The sequence below is a fragment of the Podarcis pityusensis genome (genome assembly GCF_964106645.2).
Source record: "Podarcis pityusensis genome assembly, chromosome: 8".
Classification (NCBI taxonomy): domain Eukaryota; kingdom Metazoa; phylum Chordata; class Lepidosauria; order Squamata; family Lacertidae; genus Podarcis; species Podarcis pityusensis.
Window position 1 is genome coordinate 84,725,416 of NC_138033.1, and position 21,777 is coordinate 84,747,192.

Consider the following 21,777-nt stretch of genomic DNA (forward strand, 5'->3'; position numbering starts at 1 on the left):
AGGCAAGGCAGCGAGCGGGATGGATCCCGCTCGCTGTTTTGGCTTCCTCTTTAGCCCCGCGCAACCTCTCCTTGCCGGGAGACGCTGCGCAGGGCTAAAGAAGCCATAGCCCCATGCAGCCTCTCCCTGCCGGAGGGGTTGCGCACGGCTATGGCACAAGCCTGCATTCGCTCCATAGGATGCACACACATTTCCCCTCAATTTTTGGAGGGGGAAAACTGCGTCCAATAGAGCGAAAAATACGGTACTTTGTTTTTGTTTTTGGTTTTTAAAAACCAGGGAAGGTATACTTCTAGCCCTTGTGTTACGTTTTTCTAGATCACTGGTTCCCAAAGTGGGGGGTAGGATTACTAGGGGTGGCGCTCAGAAGCACATTAATCACTTATTTACGATTGTCCGGGCTGGATCCTAGAGTGAAGCACTATCCTTGCTTCCTACTCATTGCTTTCAAAGCTATTTCCTTAGGTTACATTTGTTTGTATTTAGGATTCTGACTTGCCACAGTTCACAAGATAGCAGTTATTGGAACAGCTGCTGATTTTCTTAATAATTTGTCACTGTACATCAGTGGTGGGTGAAGGTTTATACATGTTTGATAAATCGCTACAGACAAATATTTTATGCTCTTAAATTTCCTTCATCCTTCTGTTTTCGTTAATAAGAATTTGGGGAGAAATTCATGCAATATTCTTGGCTGGATTTTGTTGTGTTATTATCTTCCTTAGTGGGCATCGCAAGCCGCTGTTCTGAATAATGCTATTTATAGGGTTAGGGCAGGGGTTACTGGGGATGAGTTTATGGAACCAAGGGATGGTGACCCAATAAAGTTTGGGAACCACTGCTACAGAGTCTAGAACCACTTAAGGCTTGCATAGCTGTGCACAGAAGCCTGACAACCAGCTGATCTTTGGCACTGTGTGAGGGCCTGGGCAAGCACCTGCAAAACTTCTTTTGGCCCAGCTATGCCTCTTCACCTGTCCCACACGTGATGTCATAGATTACATCATCTGTGGGGCAGGTGGGCGTGGCTAGTTAGGCCCTGCAAGCTCAGTTGGTTCCCGACCGGCTTTTGACTTATGCTACAAACCAACAATAGGGACACGGGTGGCGCTGTGGGTTAAACCACAGAGCCTAGGACTTGCTGATCAGAAGGTCGGCGGTTCGAATCCCCTCGACGGTGTGAGCTCCCGTTGCTCGGTCCCCGCTTCTGCCGACCTAGCAGTTCGAAAGCACGTCAAAGTGCAAGTAGATAAATAGGTACCGCTCCGGCGGGAAGGTAAACGACGTTTCCGTGCGCTGCTCTGGTTCGCCAGAAGCGGCTTAGTCATGCTGGCCACATGACCCGGAAGCTGTACTCCGGCTCCCTCGGCCAATAAAGCGAGATGAGCGCCGCAACCCCAGAGTCGGTTACGACTGGACCTAATGGTCAGAGGTCCCTTTACCTTTATGTAATCATACGGGACGTGGGTGGCGCTGTGGGTTAAACCACAGAGCCTAGGAGTTGCCAATCAGAAGGTCGGCGGTTCGAATCCCTGCAACGGGGTGAGCTCCCGTTGCTCGGTCTCTGCTCCTGCCAACCTAGCAGTTCGAAAGCACGTCAAAGCGCAAGTAGATAAATAGGAACGGCTCTGGCAGGAAGGTAATTGGCATTTTCCGTGCGCTGCTCTGGTTCGCCAGAAGCGGCTTAGTCATGCTGGCCACATGACCTGGAAGCTGTACTCCGGCTCCCTCGGCCAATAAAGCGAGATGAGCCCCGCAACCCCAGAGTCGGCCACGACTGGACCTAATGGTCAGGGGTCCCTTTACCTTTACCTTTTACAAACCAACAAGTTGCCACGGTGTTCTCCAAAGGAACCTGCAAGATCACCTTACCTCATATCCACCCACTGGACTGCTTTGATCAGTGGAAATGGCAGTGTTTCAGGTGCCCCTTAATACCTGTTCCCTATTAGTAAGAACCTTTTAGTGTGGCAGCACCAACACTTTGGAACTCCCTGCCTGTTGCTATCAGACAGGCACCTTCACCTTACTCTTTTCAGCACCTGCTAAAAGCATAATTGTTTAGACAACCTACCCAGATGTTTAGAAAGTTGATGCAGGTCTTAATCTGTTTTCTGTCTGTTGTTATTTTAACTTTTTTGAACGTATTAATTTTTTCATTTTTCTTAGTGATGAGTTCGTTGTCTTATCTTTTTCATAAGCAGCTTTGTTTTTCTACAGTCAAGTGGTCTGTATATTTTATGAAATAAATAAATAAACATACGGAAATATTTCTGACGGGTGCCGAAAAGAATACAGCGAAGATCGCTGCCTGATATCAATAGGCAGGGAGTTCCAGAGTGCAAAAGATTGTTATTTTTTCAGTTCCAGCCCTAGATGGTTCAGAAATGATCCCTGGGTGGGTCCCAAACTCCTTACGTTCATGTTTGTCCATGGTGAACCAAAGTGTGGATTGTAACCCTTGTGTTCCCTTTTTCCAGCCCCCAGCTGAGGATGTCCTTCATTGTTTTCTCAACCAGAGGTTCAACTCTGATGAGGCTCACTGAAGACAGGTAAGAGGAAGCCGGGAAGGCAAGGGTGGTGGTGGGCTGCAAAGGTCTGAGGCTTGTGGTCGATGGCCCTTGTGGTCTCTTCCAACTCTATGATTCTATGATTCTATTATAAAAGGATGTCACATAGAGGAGGGAGAAAGGTTGTTTTCTGCTGCTCCAGAGAAGCGGACACGGAGCAATGGATCCAAACTACAAGAAAGAAGATTCCACCTAAACGTTAGGAAGAACTTCCTGACAGTAAGAGCTGTTTGACAGTGGAATTTGCTGCCAAGGAGTGTGGTGGAGTCTCCTTCTTTGGAGGTCTTTAAGCAGAGGCTTGACAACCATATGTCAGGAGTGCTCTGATGGTGTTTCCTGCTTGGCAGGGGGTTGGACTCGATGGCCCTTGTGGTCTCTTCCAACTCTATGATTCTATGATTGTGCATCGTGCACACCAGGCTTTGCAAGGCCAGGAGCAAACATGACCATGTTGTGGACGTCTAAAGAAGTTGGAAGATCCAGGGCAGATAAAAGAAGGGACTTCTTCACACAGTGCAGAGTTAAACTATGGAACTCGCTCCGACAGGAGGCAGTGATGGCCACCAATCTAGATGGGCTTTAGAAGAAGATAAGACAAATTCATGGAAGAGAAGGCTATCAAGGCCTACTAGCCTTCACGGTCAGAGGCAGCACGGCTTTTGAGTAACAGTTGCTGGAAACTGCAGCAGGGAAGAGTGCTGCTCTCTTGTTCTCGAACCCTGCTTGCTGGTTAGCCACTTTGAGAAGACTAGGTGGGCCATTGAGCTGACCCAGGAGATTCCTCTTTTGTTCTTATGACAGTGCGTGTTCAGTTCTGATGGGATGCTTGCGAGGTCTGGTGCCGAATCTTACAGCCCTGGGTTTGACTTCATATCCCTGTTCTGATTTTTGAACCCGTGTGCCTTTGGGGTTTGAAAACCTGCAAAGCGTTTCTTTTTAAAGACTGCCGTGCTCCAAAAGCCCTCCAGCACCTTGTCATGGAATATATTTGGGTACTGGGATGGTGCTGCTGGGATTTGCTGCATTCTTGAAACAAACTAGAAGCTAGCTTTGAGAAAATGCCAGCTGGAATGAGGAGGCTGGTTCTTGTGCACAATAATGACACAACTGGCGTTTTAAGGCTGTATCCTTGAAGGATTTCTTTAAAAGCCAACTTAAAATGATGTGGAGCGTGCCCCAGTGCTACAATCAGCCCAATTAAAGTTTCCATAGAATCAATAATAACGAGGGAACTTGTGGAAGAAACGCTTTTCCCTATCCTCTTTCTCTGTGCCACGTGTCGTTTTATTTTATATTGATGATATTCTTTCTCCTGGGGACACCCCCCAAAGTCCCCAAAACACGCTTGAAATTGTTAAGCCTTCTGGCCTCATTAACATGATGGTGCTTCTCATCAAGTAAGGAATTAAACAGATAACGTTACTGCGAAATGTTAACCGTTCAGCTGGAATCTCCCTGGAAAACCAAACCTTTTGCACTAATTGTGAACTGAAGAAATGGGAATTTCTCAACAAATATGCACCGCCTGTTGGATTTTGTGGAGACCCTCTCCCCATGTGTTGGCTGAACTGGCAATCTCCTTCCCATGGAGATACCAGCAGCATGAGTTCATTCGGAGATAGTCTGAGGACCACAGAGGCGTTATCTTGGCTTGAAAGCCTTCCGAACTCCACTTGGCTCCTTCGAGTCAGTTTTCACAGCTGAGTGAAACACCACAGAGCCCACCCTGCTCAGCCTGTTTTTAATCTGTCTGTGTGCCTGCGTTTTGAAAAGATTACATTGGATGTCCAGGACTTTTAAAAGTCTTTCCCATGAACTCATTAATCTTGAAGTTGGTTTGGATGGAGGAAGAGAGGGAAGAGGGTGGCTGCTTTCACATAAATCTGTAGCCTGAAGATTAGACTCTCATAATACTAGAGATTGTGGACGTCCAGTGAGGATTCAGGACAGGTAAAAGGAAGTCCTTTTTCACACAGTGCATAGTTCAACTATGGAACTCCCTCCTGCAGGAATCAGTGATGGATCTGTTTAGCTTCCACAGCTTATAACAATTGCTTTCTCCATTTGCCTCGAGTTAGACTGATTTTCACCCAGCAATTTAGCAAGGGGGGGGGGGAATCCATACCCCTGGGCCACCCCCAAACAATGCCCTGCCATACTCTCTTTCCTCTTTTCTGAAGCCAGGTGAAATTGTCTGCTAAGCTATAGATATGTTACACCAGGGACGTCCAACTCCCAAGAGGCTGCGATCTACTCACAGTGTAAAAAGACTGGCAGTGATCTACCCATTGTCGTTGGATGGATCAAAGTTGTTGGGCTTTTTCTGGGAAGCCAAAGTTGTTCAGCTTTTTTTTAGGAAGCAAATGAATGAAGGAAATGTAAAGTTTTATCTCTATGACTATGATATATGCAGCTAGCATCTATGTTACATTGTTACAAGTATATGAAGGAAGGAAGGAAATGGAATATATGAATGAATGAAACTGAATGAGCATTGTGATATACACAGAACATAATCAAAAGTCGATTATATAAAACACAGTTTAGGGTCCTGAATCCGCAGTCAAATAGTGGACCTTAACCTGATGGTCAACTTTTTGTCTAGGAACCAAAAGTTGCAGAGCTTTTTTGGGAAAGGCAAAGTTGTTCAGCTTTTCTTAGGAAGCCAGAGTGGTTGAACTTTTTTTATGAAACAGTAGTTGTTGAGATTTGTTATTCTTTTTATTCTTTCTTTTTTGGGGGGGGAGGAGATCCCTGAGAGACCGGAGATCTACCAGGAACACCCGCGATCTACCAGTAGATCGTGATCTACCTGTTGGACGTGCCTGTGTTACACAATGCGATTTATAAACTCTAGCTATATAAACTTCATTGATTCATCAAAATATTGTGAGCAAGATGGTCCAGCTGCTTAAATTTTGTGTTGCATGAAGGTGAGGACTGGCTGGGAGGGACAGAATAAAGAACTATAGAACCATAGAATTGTACAATTCGAAGGCCACCTTGCCCAACCCCCTGCAACACAGGAATACTTACAAGGTGTTCAATAAACTGGTCCTGAGCACAGCTTGGGTCCCAGGATACAGTCTAAAGTGCACCTAGGAAACTACCACCTTGCGGAAACTAATCAGGTCTGGTCAGTACCTGGAAGGGAGACTGTTCAGTGAATATATCTGCATTCTCTTGTGTTCCATTGATGGTAGAAAGGCAGGATATTGATGTAAGGAAATGTATTACAAAAATGAAAAGAACATGCTTGACATAAGTTTATTTATAAAAATATTTGCATGCTGCTGTGTCATAAAATATAAATACTGTATAAGCAGTTTGCAGCAATAAAAACAAACAAACAAAATACAGTAAAACCATAAAAGTTAAAAGCAGATATCAATTTACTATTGTGGATGGATGTATACTTAATTGCCTGGATTGGCCTGGCGAAATAGAAAGTTTTTCCGCAGGTGCTTTAAGAAAGGTTGAGGTGGCTGAATTCAGCATCTAAAAATGTGCCCCCTGTTTCAGCTGCGTTGCATTTCATTTTGAATATGTTTTGGAACAGGCAGATCTAAAATCTTTATATCTGAATGTTATTCCTTGTGCACCAATTTTATCCATAGTGAGTTGGCTTTCCCTCAGCGGAGATGTTGTGTTCTACTGTTTCAGGGAGCAGATCCGTCAAGGCTTGGAGGAGCTCCAGAAGGTCTTGCCAGGAGGAGACACGTACATGCACGAAGGCTTCGAGAGGGTAAATCGCAAACCGCACCAGCGTGACACTTGCTCCCAATCACACTGTGGGTGGGCAGCGGGTGGATCAGGCCTGAAACATTGCTGTTTCCAAACATGACCCCTTATTCTTCTCACGTTCTTTATGATTCTGATGGTCATTTTTGTTTCTCTTTCAGGCAAGTGAGCAAATTTACCATGAAAATGTTCAAGGTAAGAATGAGTTTAGGGGTCTCTAAATGGAAGCCTAGGGCTTGCCGATCAGAAGGTCGGCGGTTCGAATCCCTGCGACTGGGTGAGCTCCCGTTGCTCTGTCCCTGCTCCTGCCAACCTAGCAGTTCGAAAGCACGTCAAAGTGCAAGTAGATAAATAGTTACCACTCCGGCGGGAAGGTAAACGCGTTTCCGTGCACTGCTCTGGTTCACCAGAAGCGGCTTAGTCATGCTGGCCACATGACCTGGAAGCTGTACGCCGGCTCCCTCGGCCAATAAAGCTGAGTGCCGCAACCCCAGAGTTGTCTGCGACTGGACCTAACGGTCAGGGGTCCCTTTACCTTTACCTTAAATGGAAGTTGCTTTATTGTCCTGTAAGTGAGGGACAGATCTTACCTGCCTCTTCTGCTGCCCTAACTATGGGAAATGTCAGCTTTTGATCCCTACCCTTGAACTGGCTTGCTCAAAAATGGAACCTAAAGAACTGAGGCCAACAGCAGTAACAAGTCTCCAGGCCTTACTGATATATTAAAAGCCAACCTCTTGCTGGGTCTAGTTATGGGATCAGCCTGAGAGTTCTTAAGCAACTGGAATGTGGATCTGTGATTTGTCCCTAAGATCAGCTTTTATACCTGAGGACTGGGAAGGGCTTGTTCTAAGTTTACCATTTGTTCTAAAACAGTTTATAGAATTAAAGGATTGCAGATAGAAGGCATTCTGAGCCTCATCTAGTCCAACTGCCAGCAATGCGAGAGTTACAGATAAAGAATCCATCTAACCTTTGCTGAAAAGCTTCCAATGAAGGAGCGTGACAAAGCTCACAGTTCAAGACTCAGTCCCCAAAACGGCGTTTGATGACCTAGAGCAGGCATAGGCAAACTCGGCCTTCCAGATGTTTTGAGACTACAGTTCCCATCATCCCTGACCACTGGTCCTGTTAGCTAGGGATGATGGGAGTTGTAGTCCCAAAACATCTGAAGGGCCGAGTTTGCCTATGCCTGACCTCAAGTTTAAAATGGAGGAGCAGCCAAACAAGAGTGTAGGAAGAATTTCTGCTTAAGTGGGGTCCTGGATAATGAGAAAGAGCGGGGAGACATACCTAGGTTTCTTACTGAATGTCTATAATTAGCATAAATTTGGGTTTCCACTTTCAATCCAGGAACTGAGCAGGCAGCACAGGAATCCTGGCCAGAGATCCTGCACTAATAAACTGCCCCGAGATATTTGTGATTTGATTTGAATATTATCACGTTAAGGAGTTGGTTTTTAAAGCCGTTCACAATTTGAGAGATGAAGTCTGGCAAAGTAAGTCTTGTTGCTGTTTAGTCGTTTAGTCGTGTCCGACTCTTCGTGACCCCCTGGACCAGAGCACGCCAGGCACTCCTGTCCTCCACCGCCTCCCGCAGTTTGGTCAAACTCATGCTGGTAGCTTCGAGAACACTGTCCAACCATCTCGTCCTCTGTCGTCCCCTTCTCCTTGCGCCCTCCATCTTTCCCAACATCAGAGTCTTTTCCAGGGAGTCTTCTCTTCTCATGAGGTGGCCAAAGTACTGGAGCCTCAGCTTCAGGATCTGTCCTTCCAGTGAGCACTCAGGGCTGATTTCCTTAAGAATGGAGAGGTTTGATCTTCTTGCAGTCCATGGGACTCTCAAGAGTCTCCTCCAGCACCATAATTCAGAAGCATCAATTCTTTGGCGATCAGCCTTCTTTATGGTCCAGCTCTCACTTCCATATATCACTACTGGGAAAACCATAGCTTTTACTATATGGACCTTTGTTGGCAAGGTGATGTCTCTACTTTTTAAGAAAGTTTTAGATGGCCCCAATCCTCTTGGGTGATACTTTTTTCCAACTGCTTTCCTCAACTGCCCCAGAAAGCAGTTGAACCCAAGACTAGCAGAGTATCTAAACTGATTTTTCATTCTCTTCAGTAATGTGGCAGTTAAAAAAAAAAAATCTGCTCTTGGGGGGGGGGGGTTGGGGGGGCAGGGACACTCTAACCATAAGGTATTTTACAGAGGCTGTTAATTACTGGGGCTTTTGCTTTTTTCTCCCTTGCAGGTAGAAGTCTTGCGATTATATTTAGCTTTGACAAGTGCAAAATGTCATCTTTAGCATGTAATCCTTGATTTCAGAGGCCTCTCGGATTTATTGCAAGGAGCTGCCGGCAACCATCCAAATTACCTTTAATTGGTTCTGCTTCATGATGGCTGTGTGCTTTTCGGTTGATGCTGATGACAAGTCTGGGCCGGGCTTAAGAGCGAGATAACAATCTCCTTGGGAGAAGAATGCATTTTGGCAGGCGGTGCTGCAATCTAGATGATAATATGCTTGGCTCTTCTACTTTACAAGCAATTCTGTCATAGTGGGGCCAGCTCCCAAATAGGTCCAGGGTTCATGAACCTTCCAGAGCATCATTTGCACCCGGGGCCAAACTCTACAGGGTGGAGGGCACAGCAGCAACCATTGATTCATTTGTTTATAGCATTTATATCCCATCTTTTTCTCCAAGGAGCTCAAGATGATGAACGTGGTTCTCCCCCTCCTCATTTAAACCCACAACAGCCCTGTGAGGCTGTGGAGCGATATTGTGACTGCCCCCAGGGCCACCTAGTGAGACGCATGATAACTGAGTGGGGATTTGAACCCTGGTCTCCCAAGCCCGAGTCCAACACCTTAACCACTGTGCCACACTGGCTCTGGCATGGCTTCCAGCTCTCCCTTCCTCACCCTACTGTAGGACAAGGGTGGGCTGACTCATAGAGCATGAGTCGCTGATAAGTTTTAGAAAGCATGAGTGTGTGCTCACAGTCGTTCCACTGATCTGTGCTTCTGAGTATGCCCTCTTGCTTATCGGCATCAGAAGTATCTTTCCAGTGTCCTTACCATCAATGCCAGCAGTGAGCTACCAGGTTGCCCAGTAGACTCTGCCTTTCCTTCTGGCCACCCATTGCAGAACTGTTAGAATTCCTGCTCCATGATTGGAGTCATGGGATTTTAGTCTATCACATGATGGTGTATATTTTGACCCCACAGAGTGGGAAGTGACGGAGACAGGATGTTTGTGTTACTGTGTTCCATGAAGTGGGACTATTGTCCTTTGTTCTTTCTCTTTGCTTTCTGATGGTAGAGAGAGAGGGAGCCATGTTGCAGTGCTCCGTGTGTGTTTATATGTAAATAAAGTAGATTAGCCAAAATGCTGAGTTGCTGAGGTCTGTTATGCAAGCTGTGCGAACTCTGCGAATCCCTAACTGTACCGATGTCTGTTGGCATCGGTCGCTGTGATGTTTGGGCTGAAGAAAGCTTTTGAAGCTCCCGGACGATGGACCAGGAGGGAGGGAACATACCAGTTGGGCATGTGTCTCTGCCAGAGTCCTACTCGAGTGTAGGCTGAACTCCTGACAAGAACTTGTCTCATGGCATGCTGACGTCACACTCTTATGCATTACCTTCTTCGTAATTGACTGACAGTGACAGAAGGTGGGGAAATGCAGGATGTGGACCACAGCAGCAGTGGGAGGCCCCATTAGCTAAAGTGGTGCTTCAGGTTAAGAACAGTTTCAGATTAAGTACGGACCTCCGGAACGAATTAAGTACTTAACCCGAGGTACCACTGTATACTGTACAGTAATGGTTGGAAAGGCACAGATACTAGCCGTAATTCTTCTGTCGTGGCCTGAAAAGCACAATAATGCTGTAGAGCAAGTCGTGCTTTAAAGCTCCATGTCCAAGTGTGGTTTTTTGCACCAGAGTTTTCCCTCCTGCATTTCAGGGGGTTGGACTAGATGACCATCAGAGATCCCTTCTGACTTCACAGTTCTGTGATTCTATGATTCCATGCATCCACATGTCATTTGATAATGCTCCACTTCATCTCCTCACTCACCATATTAATGGAACGGCTTTCCTCTCTTCAGGTTATAGGACGGCGAGTGTCATCATTGCACTGACTGACGGAGAGCTTCACGAAGACCTTTTCTTCTATGCAGAAAGAGAGGTAAATGGGATGGGTTGAAAATCAATGGGAAGATGAGGGGGTGGGTGCCTGGCTCCCCATACCTGCCTGTTCAGTCTAAGGTGGGTTTTGTCAGCAGGAATTTTTTTTTGTCTTGCCTTCAGTGAAACTATGTGAGCCAAATAACCTGCTTATGTGGGTCATGTATGGTTCTTGAATATATGGAGTCTATATTTCTTCTGATCACGAACAGAAGACCTTGCCCTTTCTCCCCACTAATGCCAACCTGCCTTCACAAACCAATGCGAGTGGCGCTGTGGCCTCTTGGGCTTGCCAATCAGAAGGTTGGCAGTTTGAATCCGCACAACGGGGTGAGCTGTTGCTCTGTCCCAGCTCCTGCCTACCTAGCAGTTCGAAAGCATGCCAGTGCAAGTAGATAAATAGGTACCACTCTGGCAGGAAGGTAAACGGTGTTTCCGTGCACTCTGGTTTCCGTCATGGTGTTCGTTGTGCCAGAAGCGGTTTAGTTATGCTGGCCACAAGACCCAGAAAGCTGTTTGTGGACAAACGCCAGCTCCCTTGGCCTGAAAGAGAGATGAGCACCACAACCCCATAGTCGCCTTTGACTGGACTTAACCGTCCATGGGTCCTTTACCTTTAACCTGTACACACCAAATTTTAGGGAGCACAGCGTCCGCATCAGAGGCAAGGCAGTCTGGACTCTTCTATAGACGTCAAGCTCTTTGCCTGACCAGCCTTGCTGTGGAGAAGCAGGGAGTGGTATATGCTGGCTGTTCAGTTCTGTGGTCATGGCACTTGCCATTTCACAGAGGAAGGGTTGAGACTGAGCGACCGATCCCAGTACACCCATCTTTTAGAAACCCTCATACTAAAATGCTCCTCCCATCACGATGCAGGGTTGCTGCAGACAGCTTCTCAAGCGCATCTCCCTGTGCTTGCAAGAGATCGCATAAGTGAACCTGTTTGGTTGGGTGTCAGCAAAACCAAGTGTCCACGAGGAAATTAAGGGGCCACCATGTAAACAGCAGAAGCAGCCCAGAGGGGTTTCTTCTACCCAGTCCATAGCCACATCTCAGCTGGGATTTGAAAGTTCAAATGCATTCCATCCAAACCACATGTAGCATTTGACCCATCCGTCTAGACCACACTGGCTTCCACTGACCGCCTCCAAGAATCAGCCTGGCTTACCAACACCCAGTTTCATCCAAAACCCTGTTCTTAGCCATGTTCCTTTACAACCCCCATTCTTATTAAAAAAACCAAGAAAAGGCACAGCCTTTATCTCCCTTCTCCGTGCAGATGAAAAACCAACATTTTATCTCTCTCCAGGTTTTTCAGAAAAGCAAAGGACCCCTTTCTTTGAGACAACTCGTTCATTAATCTTGTTTTGCCTCAGGAGAGAGTGAGCTATCAGGTTCTGTGAGGCCGATGGCATATCTTTGCACCCATAAAGATCATGTTTTGCCTGTCTGACTCTGTCTGCCTGGTGATCAAAACTGGCATGTGTTTTAAGCAAGCCTGACAGCAAGACTTTTGATTTCTTTCTGGAGACTCAGGCAGACAAGGGGAACTTTGTCCAGACAAGCTGGAAGCCACAGACTGACAGTTCAGAGGTCTGTCTCATAGATGGATGCATGTGACAAAATGACTGCAGAGTTCACCTAAAATTGCACCTCATTTGGGGAAAGAATAAGAAAATGGAAACAGATCTGTTAGTTTTTCTATGTGCAGGGCCCTTGGCAACCATCAAGGAGTAGGAACTGGATCTGGCCCCAAATGAGAGGTCCCTTGATGTGGAGCGTTGTGAGACCATCATGCCATGTGTCTCCCTGGTGCGATTTTAAAATTTTAATTGAAAAACAGGGTGTAAGTTTTCTTAAAAACTCAGAGAGCTGGCTTGGCACCCATCCTGTGCCATCCGTTTGGAATCAAGCCCAGGTGTCCTGAAAGAAAGGGCAGGTAGCAGATCAGAGTGTGGGAGGGGCTGAGGGAAAAACCACATTCGAGCTTCATAAAGGTAAAGGTAAAGGGGCCCCTGACCATTAGGTCCAGTCGTGGCCGACTCTGGGGTTGCGGCGCTCATCTCGCTTTACTGGCCGAGGGAGCCGGCGTACAGCTTCTGGGTCATGTGGCCAGCATGACCAAGCCCCTTCTGGCGAACCAGAGCGGTGCACGGAAACGCCGTTCACCTTCCCGTCGGAGCGGTACCTACAGTGGTGCCCCGCAAGACGAATGCCTTGCAAGACGAAAAACTCGCTAGACAAAAGGGTTTTGCTTTTTTGAGTCGTTCCGCAAGATGAATTTCCCTATGGGCTTGCTTCGCAAGACGAAAAGTCTTGCGAGTTCTTGCGAGTTTGTTTCCTTTTTCTTAAAGCCGCTAAGCTGTTAATAGCCGCTAAGCCGCTAATAGCCGCTAAGCCGCTAATAGCCGTGCTTCACAAGACGAAAAAACCACAAGACGAAGAGACTCGCGGAACGGATTAATTTCGTCTTGCGAGGCACCACTGTATTTATCTACTTGCACTTTGACGTGCTTTCGAACTGCTAGGTTGGCAGGAGCAGGGACCGAGCAACGGGAGCTCAACCCGTCGCGGGGATTCGAACCGCCGACCTTCTGATCGGCAAGACCTAGGCTCTGTGGTTTAACCCACAACGCCACCCCATCCCATTGAGCTTCATACATTCAGCCATTTATTACATTTATATCCTAGCTATCCTCTAGGGAGCCCAAAGGTGGCCTACATACAGTGCCCCACCCTCACAACAAACAGGCAAGGTAGGTTAGGCTGAGAGGCAGTGGCTGGCCCAAGGTCACCTGGTGAGTTGAAGTCCTTGTCTCTCCTAGCCCAGCACTCTTAACCAGGCTAGCTCCTAATCCACTTTCCCCTCCATTTGGGTTAGTCTGGCATAGTCCACACCCACATGAATTTGCACATGAGGACTCTTTCCTGTTTATGCCAGGAGTTAGTCTGTCCCCTGAATTCTGCTAGAGTTTCAAACTGTCTTCAAAAGCAGCCCCACATATCTCACGTTGCCGTATTCTAACCTAGAGGTCACCTAAGCATGGATTGCTGAACCCAGGTTATCCTCATTCACTTGATGGGTGGTCCCATATTTTAGGGCTCATCCAGACTTCCTTTGGTGCTAAATTTCTAGGCACATGTTTGCACTTCTCATCCAAGCATAGAGCTGTTTGGCTTGTTGTTGTTTTTGTCCTGGTGCTTTTCTTGGGAAAAACCTCCATTTCACTGCTGAATCAGAGCAAATAATAAATAAATAAATAAATATTAATAATAATTATTAATAATTTATTATTATTTATACACCGCCCATCTGGCTGGGTTTCCCCAGCCACTCTGGGCGGCTTCCAGCAAAATATTAAAATACAACAATGCATCAAATATTAAAAGCTTCCCTAAACAGGGCTGCCTTCAGATGTCTTCTAAAAGTCAGATACAGTGGTACCTCCAGTTACATACACTTCAGGTTACAGACACTTCAGGTTACAGACTCCGCTAACCCAGAAATAGTACCTTGGGTTAAGAACTTTGCTTCAGGATGAGAACAGAAATCGTGCTCCGGCGGCGCGGTGGCAGCGGGAGGCCCCATTAGCTAAAGTGGTGCTTCAGGTTAAGAAGAGTTTCAGGTTAAGAATGGACCTCTGGAACGAATTAAATTCTTAACCTGAGGTACCATTGTAGTTGTTTATTTCCTTGACATCTGGTGGGAGGGCGTTCCACAGGGCAGGTGCCACTGCCGAAAAGGCCCTCTGCCTGGTTTCCTGTCACCTCCCTTCTCATAGTGAGGGAACTGCCAGAAGGACCTCAGCTCTGGACCCTCAGTGTCTGGGCTCAACAATGGGGGTGGAGATGCTCCTTTAGGTATACTGGACCGAGGCCGTTTAGGGCTTTAAAGGTCAGCACCAACACTTTGAATTGTGCCCGGAAACGTCCTGAGAAAATCAGTGGAAAATCCAATTGCCATTTGCTCCAATTCAGTGTTAAAACACAGGACCTCTGATCCCTCAGGCTGTGCTGAATGGCCATGAAGGGCCAATGCATCTTTTGCAAGTAGGCCACAGACTGTGGTATCTATTCCTAGTCAGAGAAAGCAGCCTGGCCAAACCAATCCCAATTCCTCAGTAACAGGATAAGGCAACTGGATGTGCTCCATGCACAACGTCCCCCTCCCTGGATTTGATTTTATTTCTTTTGCAGTGGGTGGAGTTGGGAGTTCAGGCCAGCGGTTGTCACAACTGGGAGAGCACCCTCCTCCCTGCATGAATGTTACAACAAACCACCCCCTGCCATTTAAACACACAAAAGGAAGCAAAAGCTTTAGGGTGGCTGAGCCAGATTTTTCGGAGCTTTAAGAGGGAGCTTGGGACACAGGTGGCGCTGTGGTCTAAACCACTGAGCCTAGGGCTTGCCAATCGGAAGGTCGGCGGAGCTTCCATTATTTGGTCCCAGCTCCTGCCAACCTAGCAGTTCGAAAGCACATCAAAGTTCAAGTAGATAAATAGGTACCACTCTGGCGGGAAGGTAAATGGCATTTCCGTGCGCTGCTCTGGTTTGCCAGAAGCGGCTTAATCATGCTGGCCATATGACCCGGAAGCTGTACGCCGGCTTCTTCGGTCTGAAAGCGAGATAAGCTCCGCAACCCCAGAGTCGTTCGCGACTGGGCTTAATTGTCAGGGGTCCCTTGACCTTTAAGAGGGAGCTTAGCAGGCAAAAGAGTCAGTGATACAGAGCTGTTATTTCTCCAGTACATCCCAGGTCAGAGTGGCATGCAGGTCAGAGTGACAGGTCGTTAGTTGGATAGTCTCCAGTGCGTTGTTTTATTGACTCTTAACAGGATTTTGATAGTTGAATCGGGCTGATCTGCTCAAGGGTGAGAGAGATGCTGTATATCAGGCAGCCTGATGAAATGCAGTGCTGTGATGGTGTGAAAAGTTGGATTTGTTCTGACCAGAAGCTGGAGGGAATTATTAACTGGAATGGAAATGTGGAGGTGGTGGTGAGGTTTCCCTCACATCCCCAGTAAAAGTAGAATTTTGAGCCTTGAACACCCAAATGGAAAGATTCCTTTTGTGGAATGAAAATTAAGGTAGTCCAGCAATAAAAATAAGTGATGATAATAAAACCTGGGCGGAAATAAATTTGCATTTGCAAGAAACAGGTCCACTAGCTAGATCTGAATCCCCCCCCCCCTTCTTCTTTTGTCTCTTATTTCAATCACACTGTTTTTTGTTTGTTATTATTCTGGCCCTGATTGTTTGTTATGTTATCATTTGTTTTATGACAAGTCAGCTTGGGATTCTCTTCTGGGACTGAAAGGGGGCATACAAATTTTCTTCTAAAACGAAATACATCAATTCTGAGAGTATAGCATTAATCCTTATTAATTCAAATATTATATCATTTAAAGTTCAGGAGGTGACTGGCTTCTGTACCTGCTCTCTGGTGAGCCAGGGCCTGGAAGCATATTCTTGCTTTGGCAGCTCCTGGGCAAATGGATCAGGTCCAGCTTACTGGTTGGCAGTGGGCAGCCCAGTGTGATGTAGTGGTTAGTGTTATGTACTGAAGTTCTCACCCTGGGCCAGCAGGGGAATACTGTAGATAGTTATGCAAATGAAGGATCGAAAGTGACGTTCAGTGATTGGATAGTTTGTATGCAAATGAAGGATCGAAAGTGACATTCAGTGATTGGATAGTTTTAGAAAATGGCAACAGTTACATTGTTCTGGAGCTCTATATAAGCAGGCTGACTGAGCTCCTCAGGCAGTTCTGTTCCAGCTTACAAATAAAGAGCTGCTTTGGAAGAATCGCTGTGTCGTCTGCTATGTCTACCCACAACTTAACAGTTAGAGTGGTGGGCTAGGAACTAGGAGGGACCAGGATTCAAATCCCCACCCAGCCATGAAATTCACTGGGTGATCTTGAGCTACTCACTCACTCTCAGCCTAGCCCACCTCTGGGGAGAAGCTGCAGTATGTATGCACCTTGAGCTCCTTGGAATATAAATGTAAAGGTGGAATATAAATAAAAAATAAAAAATGATATAGCGATGGCAGAAGCACCAGTCAGAAGGCTGGACTCCTCTGGGCCTACCATTTTCATTTGGGAAAACTAAAGTTCAATACCTCCTATCATGGGTAAACTTCTTTTCCCCTTTTGACAGAAGTGGATGAAATTTGAAGGAAATATCTCTTTTCAATGTCTCCATTTCCTGTAACTTTAAGACGCTCTCTTTTCCCTACTGGTGAACTTGTAGACAGACTTGTTAGGCGTCGGCAGGTAAAATGGCTGGATGGTTGGGTGGGTGGGTAGGAGAGAGTTAGTCATCACTTCTTTAAAGGAAGCTCAAACCTGAAGGAAGCCACAAAGCCAAGCATGAAAACCATGTTCACATGATTATGTCTTTAATCTGTGTGGGTAATTATCTATTCTTTATTCTCTTGCTCAAGGCAAACCGATCCCGTGACCTTGGGGCAACTGTGTACTGCGTTGGTGTGAAAGATTTCAATGAAACACAGGTAAGTTCCCAATATACCAGATTTGCACAAAACAGCAGGGGTTTTTTAAGTGTGTGTCCATCTTTTACAGGAACATTTTGTAAGAATGCCAGCAGCATTTGCGCTTTGGAACTCCCTGCCTATTGAGATCAAGCAGGCGCCTTCGCTGTAATGTTTTTGGCACCTGCTAAAAACATTATTGTTTAGACGAGATGTTTAGAAAGTTAACGCGAGTTTAATCTTTTGTGAGCCTATTGCTATTTCAACTTTTTGCAGCTTTAAAATTATTGTTGTTCATTTTTCTTGGTGATAAGTTTATTCTTTCATCTTTTTTGTAAACTGAGATTGGGTTTTTTCCACAGTCAAGTGATGAATAAACTTTATGACTCAAATAAGAGAGCCAGTGCTACTTATGGCATGTTTGCTCAGTTCCACACCTCCATTCTCCACATATGCTAATGTTATAAGAATTTTTAGGTCTTATAAATATATAATAAATGTTCACAAATGTACCAAGCAAACACATATATAAATATATAAACCACATGCCTAAAACCCACAGGAAAAGTCCTAAAGCCATTTTGACTCTTTCAGTCAACTCAAATATTTCTCTACAAGGTCGAAGGAAATGCAGAAACCTCCCCATTGTCTCTGTCCTCACAAATCTTGCCTTAAGGGCACATTTAAGGTATGAATAGGGTGAGCCTGTGACCTGGCTCAGGAATTAAGTATTATCGTTACAACAGGATGGCCAGGCTCCCCAGGTAATCCAGTCAAGTGACCATTAACAGGTAACCTGGCAGACAGGGTAAAAACAACGCACTCAGATTTCTGTTGTAGACCGCCTTTTCTGCGATGTAGGTATGATGTATCTGGGGGGGGGAGGTCTTGGGCTACACCCCTTCTGTGATGTATGGTGTTTCTGGGGGTGGTCTTGGACTCCAGGGCGGGCAATTTAAAATGTCTGTATAAGGGCAGGCACACCTTTCTTCTGGGTCCTCCTCCTCTCTCCTGCGTGTGGGAGAGCACCCTGTTGCGACAGTTAATAAAGATCAGGCTTACTAGCTGCTTTGCTTCTCAATAGTCTCTGGTTGGCCTCTGTTATTTTCTCCTACCAATAGAGAACCTACGAAAGAACTCTATATGGACTCTTGGGTACCCCATAAGGGAAAAGGAGCAGTTTTATTACTTATAACACTAACCAACCTGAAGGCTGTAACATTTGAGATGGAACTAGCTTGTTTTCTGCTGCTCCAGAGGGGAGGACCCAAACCAACTGATTCAAATCACAAGAAAGGAGCTTCCAAGTAAATATTAGGAAGAGTTTTCTGACAGTAAGAGCCGTTAGACAGTGGAACAAAAGTCCCCCTGAAGGTGGTGGACTCTCCTTTGTTGGAGGTTTTTAAACAGAGGTTGGATGGCCAGCGCTCAAGGAGCCTTTTAGCTGTGGCTCCTTTAGCAGGGGGTTGCTCTAGATGACCCTTGGGGATCCCTTCCAATTCCAAGAGACTATAAAACAAAAACAAAGCATTTTATGTTTTCGAAGGGACTGCAAATCCTGCTAAACCTGATTGTGGGACAAAAGAAATCACAGTGCATTGGCCACTGGCACGTTAAAAGCAAACACACGAAAACCACCGTTGCCTGTTAGCCACAGCCCATGAGTTGCTTGGCCAAGACTTTGCGTTCAAGTCCTCCTTATGACATTGTTTGCTGGCTGCTGACACGTTTGACCCTTTTTGTTGCTGTTCCAGCTGGCACGGATCGCTGACAGCAAGGATCACGTCTTCCCCGTGAATGATGGCTTCGAAGCTCTCCAGGGAATCATTGACTCCGTAAGTATCACTTACCATTGTGTTCATTTTACGACTCTTGTAAAATCACCAGTGTTGTTGCCAGAAACCAGGCATTTATCACTATCTTGACATCTGAGGGCCTCCTCTTCTGTAGTAGCAGGAATGGAACTGAAGGGCTGGACCTGGGTGGGGGATGGGAATGGGCTTGGATGATGGACAGGAGATGCCACAGGCTTGTTTACGGTTAGCAAGTACAAAGCGTGGAGAGGCTTTTGCCAAGAGGTCAATGGTTGGGCGAGATGTCTGTGCCTCCCCCAGGGGAAGTGGCAGATTCGCTGTTGCAGATGAAGTGCTCCAGTCAGGCTGCAGGGTTGCAAATGCTTCCATTTGGAGTGGGGGCCAGTGGCAGGCAGCGCAATCCTAAGCAAGCCAGCACTCTGAGTGCCTCATAGGATTGCAGCCTTAACTGTGCAAGTGGCGCGATTGAGGTTGTTTCAACCATGATTTAGATCTGTTCTTAGTCTGTGCTTGCGAAGGTGAAGCATGCATGAACAACGGAGCTGGTCAGAAAATTACCGTATTTTTCGCTCTATAAGACGCACCAGACCACAAGACACACCTAGTTTTTGGAGGAGGAAAACAAGAAAAAAAATATTCTGAATCTCAGAAGCCAGAACAGCAAGAGGGATCGCTGCGCAGTGAAAGCAGCAATCCCTCTTGCTGTTCTGGCTTCTGGAATAGCTGTGCAGCCTGCATTCGCTCCATAAGACGCACACACATTTCCCCTTACTTTCTAGGAGGGAAAAAGTGAGTCTTATAGAGCAAAAAATACGGTAAATGCAAAAGGAAGCATCGGATCAATTTGTTTGAATAAGGGAATGTGGTTTATTTCTTTTTGTTTCTGGCTGGTAGCCTACGAAAAATGTGTGAAACATGGTTGGAACAACATGCAACAACCAGGAACAACATGCATATAATGACGTCTGCCTGAAGCACCACCAAGAGCTGGTTTCACATGGCAAACGTCATACTCCCACAGATGTGCCCTAGCGCCTTTGAGTGGATTTATTTTCACAGCGTCAAGGTGTGGATTTCCCAGTTCAGTTGCACAGAAGGGGCAGGTAGACATGAGCCAGGGCTAAACGGATGTATCAAGGGATTGCAAACAACTACTGTGGCGTGTTTGAGCCACAAATGCACTCCCTTGGAAGAGCATGCCTTCTTGCAAGGCAAGCATTGCAAATTCGGTTTCTAAGCAGATAAGGTAACAAACATCCCAGGCTGCAGCAAGGAAAAGCAAGGTAATAAAACCCTTTAGCAAATTCCTTCACACTTCCCCAAAGACCTTTTGGCTCGATTTTATAACATCCCTTCCCAACATGGTTTTAACACTTAAAACAAAAACAAAAAAACTGCCTATCTGTCAGTCTATACAGATGGATGACCACCTGTCAGGGATTCTTCAGCTGCGATTTCTGCGTCACGGGGGTTGGACTTGATGACCCTTGGTGTCCCTTCAAACTCTACAATTCTATGTTTCTGTACATCAATATGTTTATCCGGTACATGAGCCTACCTTATTGCAAGGCAAATTGGAACTTGGCCCTCCTCTTCTCTTTCCTAACGTTTGTTTCCAAATTGGACGGGAAGCACCAAATGATGTTGGATCATCAGGTATTGTAAGATTGTAAGAGAGATTTCGTTTGCAGGCTTTCATTCCTTTTGCAGCTGTTCTTAATGGGTTCCAGAAGCAGTTGCCTCTGTGTGTGTGTGTGTACACACATGTGAAAAATCTGGGCAGAGCTGATTATCCGAGCGCTTTCTGGGCTCCTCCCAACCTTACTAGCAGCAATCAGGTTACCCAAAGGTCGCTGTGAAATGATAAAATCTCATAATGGAGGGATCATGTATGTGTGGTGCAGGCATGGCAAGGAATAGCATTCTATGCGTTGAGGAAAAGCTGTGCGTTTCCCCATAAATTGGTTGATTATATCTTTCTGGGCGGTCAGAATCTCAGCACAAGGGATCCGTGGGTGGAGAAGCGCAGGAAATAACAGAGGCAGAGCAGCAGCAGAAGAAAATTGTGGTCCTGTGAGTGGGGGGTGGGGGCCAAAACCAGCCCGACGAAAGGGAGGGAGGGTCTAGCAGGGTCTTCATAGGAGCTGCTCTCCTGAAAGAGCTGCTTTCAATGCACAAAGTAGAAGGAGGGAGACATTCATATGGAGTGTGGTGCAGTGAAATGGTTAGGGTGTTGGATTGGGACCTGGGACATGAAACTCACTGGGTGTGACCCTGGGCCAGTCACTGCCTCTCGGCCTAACCCACCTCCTAGGGTTGTTGTGGGGCTAAAATGGGGAGGAGAAGTACCGTATTTTTCACTCCATAAGATGCACCTGACGATAAGACACACCTAGTTTTTAGAGGAGGAAAACAAGGAAAAAAAATATTCTGAACAAAGCAGTGGATGTATGATTTTTGTGTTTCATGCTGTGGCCACAGACATGATATGTGATTTGATGGTGAGTTTGGGGTAGCTGAATGCAAAAATCCTGAGGATCCATGTGGATCTGTGCTTTGCGCCATTGTGGCCCCACACAACAGTGGATGCATGATTTTTTGGGTGCAGGCTGTAGCCATGGACATGCTATGTGAATTTGGGGTGACCCAATGCAAAAATCCTGAGGATCCATGTGCTTTTACCCCCCCCCCCAGGCAGCCTACTTTATTGCTAGTATCCCTTATCTCCCTCCTGATCACTTGCCGATCAGCTGCTCAGCGGCTTCATTTCAATACCACCTTCCGTCTATTAAAAAAAAAGCACAATTTGCTTTTCACCCCTGGGCAATTTGGCTCCAGGGACCACGCATTCACTCCATAAGATGCACAGACATCTCCCCTTACTATTTAGGAGGAAAAAGGTGCGTCTTATGGAGCGAAAAATACAGTATGTATGCCGCCTAATAAATAAACATAATAAATAAATAGA

General features: G+C 46.2%; 1 protein-coding gene across 4 annotated transcripts in view; it reads left to right on the forward strand.

Annotated features, from left to right (window-relative positions):
- Positions 1–21,777, forward strand: part of ANTXR1 (ANTXR cell adhesion molecule 1) — a 261,071-nt gene that overhangs the window by 15,119 nt on the left and 224,175 nt on the right. For all 4 annotated transcript variants that reach the window (XR_013989664.1, XR_013989665.1, XR_013989666.1 and 1 more), the window contains exons 3-8: positions 2,481–2,552; positions 6,234–6,315; positions 6,473–6,506; positions 10,423–10,502; positions 16,948–17,016; positions 18,750–18,830. Coding sequence is in view for 1 of the 4 variants with exons in the window: in XM_081017420.1 (XP_080873546.1) it covers positions 2,481–2,552; positions 6,234–6,315; positions 6,473–6,506; positions 10,423–10,502; positions 16,948–17,016; positions 18,750–18,830 (418 nt within the window). In the remaining 3 variants the exon portion in view is untranslated. The remainder of the gene's footprint in view (positions 1–2,480; positions 2,553–6,233; positions 6,316–6,472; positions 6,507–10,422; positions 10,503–16,947; positions 17,017–18,749; positions 18,831–21,777) is intronic.